This window comes from Hetaerina americana, unplaced genomic scaffold, assembly GCF_022747635.1.
Source record: "Hetaerina americana unplaced genomic scaffold, ioHetAmer1.1.p SCAF_135, whole genome shotgun sequence".
Classification (NCBI taxonomy): Eukaryota; Metazoa; Arthropoda; class Insecta; order Odonata; family Calopterygidae; genus Hetaerina; species Hetaerina americana.
Genome location: NW_027286459.1, coordinates 419,502 through 425,000, shown reverse-complemented (window position 1 = coordinate 425,000; position 5,499 = coordinate 419,502). Strand labels below are relative to the sequence as shown.

Below are 5,499 nucleotides of genomic sequence, written 5' to 3'. Positions count from 1 at the left end.
GCTCAGCGGGTTGAGTTCTCTCTTGTGTTTTGTGAAGAAATGCTGTTCTGAATGTTTCCAATCATGTCTGGGTTTGATAGTCTCTCTAACAATTCCTACATTCACCAGGAAAGGGACATAATGTCGAGAAAATGTGATATATTTTGGAGAAATAATGTCATTTGAGCGGAAAATCTCAATCTTTTCAAGATCTGAAGCTGAGAATTGATCCTATCTTGTTCGTTTTGGGACGTAATATACCGTAAGGGCTTCTGACAATTCGCAAAAATCAAAAATACCACAGTTTGTCATATGGTCGGGAGAAAGCGGTATTTGGTATGGTTGTAAATAGTGTTAAAATAGATGGACTTACACCCTTTGAAAGCCTACAATGTGTTACCCATTAAATGAAATTGTTTGACATTAAATCAACCCTTTTTACTAAAATATGTGCCAATAAAAGATACGCGGTACACTCCATTTAACTGACGTGGTGTTCACCAAGCCAACAGGTCAGTTTCGAAGAGGTGAGATCGGAACGTACCGACCTCTGACCTCAAACCGCTTCATGTTGTGTGACATCTGCCTGTTGCGCAAACCTCAGGATACAACTGTTGCATTGTTTTAGGGAGGCGTTGACCTCCAAACCCTATCATTAGTGTAGATGTCTTTCCGGGAATAAGTGATCACGCAGCAGTGTGTTTTAAAATGGACTGGTAGAGATCAACAAAAGGAGATACGGGGGATGAAAAGAAAATTTGGCAATATACCTGGGCAGATAGGGAAGGGTTCCAGGAATTTTTAAGGGGCAAGTTTCCTGAATGGGCAGCGACCGTGGAGAGAATACGGGAAACATTCAAAGAAATAATTCTTGAAGGTCAAATGAAGTATGTTCCCATAAAAAATTTGAAACAGAACACAGATCCGGAGTACTACAACAAAACCATAAAAAAACTAAAGATAGCGGTAAGAAAGGCACACAAATTAAAGAATGAAAGTACAGAAATGTCACACCATTACAGGACCGTTGGTCCGGAACCTAAATAGGGAAAAGGAGGAGGTAAAGGAAAAATTTCTTATCAATGCAATTTCGAAAGACAACGCAACGAAATTTTATTGATACATGAGAACAAGGAAAGATAACAGGGAACGCATGACTATATTAAAAACCAAGGAAAATGGTATTGTAACAGACACTGTAGAAATAGCAAATATGTTCAACTCCTGCTTTACGGATGTTTTTTGGGGAATAGAAAACAAAAAGGAAAATAAGGCTTGCCTAAATTGCTCAGAAACGACAGAGAACTTCATCAGCATAACAGCACCAAATAGCTTACTGCCCTCGACAAATGGTATTATCTTGGAGGACTCATATTTTGTGAAAAAAATAAGGAGGATGAGGAAAAATAAGTCAGTGGGACCGGATAATATCTCAATTGACATTCTAAAACGGGGTGATACCGCAATAGCTTTGTACCTGAGTCATCTATTCAAAGTAACTTTAAATAATGATGCCTTTCCCAATGATTGGAAAAAAGCAAATATTACACCAATTTTCAAGAAAGGGGATAAAACAATAGCCAACAATTATAGACCGGTAAGCATAACCTCAGTTGTTTGCAAAATAATGGAAAAAAGAATCGCTGACTACATTCAGGAATGGTGGGCAAGAGATAGATGGCTATTCAAACACCAACATGGGTTTAGAACGGGATACTCGTGTGAAACGCAGCTTTTGGGATTAAGTCAATACATCGGCGACGCAATAGACGAAGGAAAGGAAGTGGATGGATGCAGTAATTGTTGATTTTTCGGCAGCTTTTGACCGAGTGCCTCACGATGAATTATTGTTAAAGTTGGATTCGTTACCATTGAGAACATCATTAACAATGGATAAAAAATTTTCTCAGAGGCAGAACTCAAAAAGTAAAATTAGGAGATACATTTTCAAATGAGGCGAGCGTATTAGCAGGAGTTCCACAAGGTAGTGTTCTTGGGCCATTACTCTTCCTGATTTACGTAAACGATCTACCATATAATTTACATTCCCAAATAAGACTCTTTGCTGATGACAGCATTATATACAGACGGATAGAACATGCAAATGACCACGTAATATTACAAAATGACATCAATCGCCTTGGTGACTGGGTTACAAATAATAATATGGGCATTAATATAAGTAAAAGTAAGCGTATAAAATTTTCAAATAAAAAGAATCCAGAAAAGGAAATTTACACCCTCTTCGGAGAAAGAATCCCATGTACTAGTCAATGCAAATATTTAGGCATTTATTTAACTAGGGATCTTGGGTGGGGAGTCCAAGTAGACAATTTGACACGGAAGGCATTTAAAGTATTGCATTGGGTGATGAGAAATTTAAAAGGAATAAGCGTAGCCACAAAAGAAAAAGCATATAAGGCACTGGTTATCCCTATCCTAGAATACTCCTCCATAGTATGGGATCCATATGAGGTGGGGTATATTAAAAAGATAGAAAAAGTTCAAAGAAAGGCAACAAGATATGTGCTCGGAAGTAACAAAAGAACAGATAGTGTCACGGATATGTTAGATGTACTGAAATGGGAGAGTTTAAAAAATAGAAGAAAAAGGAGTAGGTTAGGCACGATGCATAGAATTGTTAAAAAGGACGAAGCGTGGGAAGATTTATGGCAAGGGAGAGAAAAGCCTAACTTTAAGGGAAAAAACGACCCTAGCCTCAAAATCAAAATAAGGACTCAAAAAACAAATAAGAAAAAATACTCTTTTTTAAATAGAACCATAATTGATTGGAACCAGTTGCCTCTGGAGGTTTGTTTGAGCCCTTTCCATTCAATTTTAGAAGTTTAAGTGTAAATTTAAAGTAGCCACTGGGTAATAAACTTCAATGTAGTCATGAAAATATTGTTTGTATGTGATGTGGAAGTTTGTTTGTATGTGATGTGGAAGTGTCATTGTATGTAAAAATATTTTGTCTCTTATCTGTTTTTATGTGTTCGTATGTAATTTTCGTTGCAAGAGTTATCTTTGACCTAACCTGACCGTTGCCACCAGGAAATTTGCCTAATTGCAACGTAATTGTGTAAATAAATAAAATAAATATATATATTTAAATAACAATATATGTATTTATATATGCACACATACATATATATATATATATATATATATATATATATATATATATATATATATATGTATATATATATATATATATATATATATTATTAATTGATAGTTCATTTCCTATTGACAGCTCTAATCCGTTTGCGTTTTTTCCTCTTCCAGGCGATTCTCAACACACACATGGTCGTACACTCCCCCAATCCGCCGCAATTTGCGTGCGAACACTGTGACAAGTGCTTCCCCACCCGCGCCCGTCTCAATTACCATCAGGTGACGCACTCGTCTGAGAAGAAATTTGAGTGCGGCGTCTGCCGCAAGCGCTACAAGAGGAAGCCGCACCTGGCAGTACACTTGCGCTCCCACTTATCCAACGACGACGCTGCTGCTCTTGCATGTGGCTCTTGATGGAACCAGTGTTTTTCTTGGGGCTGTTGATCAAGCAGGACATACGCGCACCGAAGCAAGCTGGGACAGGTTTGATTTAGAGTGGGACTGTAGTTGCGCACCCGTCCATGTTTGCCCAACTGTATCACTCACTCTGTCTTGCGTATGTGTGTCCATGTGGGGCAAACGTTGGCGTCAGTGTGTGTTTGGTCTCTGCAAGAAGTGATCCTCTGGACATGATTCCCATTGCTTTGATTGGTTAAGAACAAGCAGTGGAGCATATGTATATATATATATATATATATATATATATATATATATATATATATATATATATATATATATATATATATATATATATATATATATTATATATATATATATATATATATATATATATATGTAGTACAATACAAAGTAACATACAATAAAGAAACACGAAAAAAGAGAACACTCACACGTATTTTCTTGATATTTCGACGTAAACAATCCGTCTTCCTCTGAAGATATAGAAGTAATGACTGTTGGAATTGTTGAGGTGAGGGGTGCGAGAGAAAGGGAAGGGCGCCAGGGGAAGGGGAGAACGGGAGGCGGAGGAGGGATGAAAGGAATGGTTGGGGAGAGGAAAGGGAGAGGGAAGGGGTGGAAGTAACAACTTTAGGCCACTCCCATCAGTGAACAACATTGAGGCCCGGATGCTGATAGGCCATACAGATGTAAATGAATGCCATTTCAAGTGTTTTTAATTCTATAGGGTTATCGGATGTGGGAATGGACGCTAGGACGGAAACATTGTAACACTGGTTGAAAGGGGTATTATGATGGGAAGCATGTTTAGGGATGGGGAGACCCACGGACGGGGAGGAGGGATTGCATGAGGCACAGTGGTTATTAATCCTAATGTTAAGTGGTGTGGAACATTGGCCTATGTAAAAGGCCGGGCAGAGTTTACAGGCAAGAAGATAAACAACATTCTTGGAAGTGCAGGAGGAATAGGGGAAGGGCGGGAGAGAGTTAAATGGTGGGATGGAGTGGGGTGGAGTGGTGAAAATAGGGCAGGTTTTGCATCTTGCTCGATGACATGGAGTGGGTATGGCTCTGGGGGTGTGAGGGGATTTTGAGAGTGGCCTGGTGGATTTGAGGATATCTGCTAGGTTGGCGGGACGTTTGAAGGTCACAGAGGGACAATTGGGGAGAAGGTTGGAGGAAGTGTTGTGCGTTTTTTTTGAGGATGAAGAACAGGTCTTTGAGGATGTATTTGAGGGACTGAATGCCTGGGAAGTAGGTAGTACAGATTGAGAGAGGCTGGGCGTCTGTGGTTGACGCAGGCTTGGGGGTGGAGGAAAGTTTGAGTATTTTTTTATGGAGGAGAGAATCAGGGCATCCTCGTTGGAGGAGGGAGTGGTGAAGGTTGTTAAGGTATTTGCTAAGGGATTCGGGATGGTTGTAAATGCGGTGACCGCGGATAGAGAGGGAGTAAGGGAGGGAGCGCTTGGTATGGGAGGGGTGGCAACTGCTGTAATGAAGGTATTGCTGCTTATTAGTAGGTTTGGTGTGAACAGAGGTGAGGAATTTGTTATTGCTGAGGGAAATATTGACATTGGGGAAGGTAATCTGAGAGGATGAAATGGTCGAGGTGAAAGACAGAGATGAGGAATCATTGAGTCGGGAGATGGAGGAATTGAGGGAATCTATGCCGTGTGGCCATAGTAGAAAGATGTCGTCAATGTATCGGAGCCACAGGAGAGGTTGCAGAGGATAGTTGGAAAGGAAATTCTCTTCCCGGACACCGAGGTGGAGGTTTGCATATGAAGGGCTGAATCTGCTACCCATGGCACAGCCCTTTATTTGGAGGTAATGGTTATTGTTGAAAGAAAAGGAGTTGCGGGTGAGAATGAAATTGGAAAGATCAATGAGAAAATCGGTACTGGGGATTTGAGGGGTAGGGAGTTTGGAGAGGAAGTAACGTAGGGAAGAAAGGCCTTCTTGGTGAGGAATGGGTGTGTACAA

At 40.1% G+C, this 5,499-nt stretch overlaps 1 protein-coding gene across 1 annotated transcript in view; it reads left to right on the top strand.

Annotated features, from left to right (window-relative positions):
- Positions 1-3,510, top strand: part of LOC139686236 (uncharacterized) — an 18,838-nt gene extending 15,328 nt beyond the window's left edge. The window contains exon 8 of the mRNA XM_071583398.1: positions 3,268-3,510. Within this exon, the coding sequence (XP_071439499.1) occupies positions 3,268-3,510 (243 nt within the window). The remainder of the gene's footprint in view (positions 1-3,267) is intronic.
- The last annotated feature ends 1,989 nt before the right edge of the window (positions 3,511-5,499 follow it).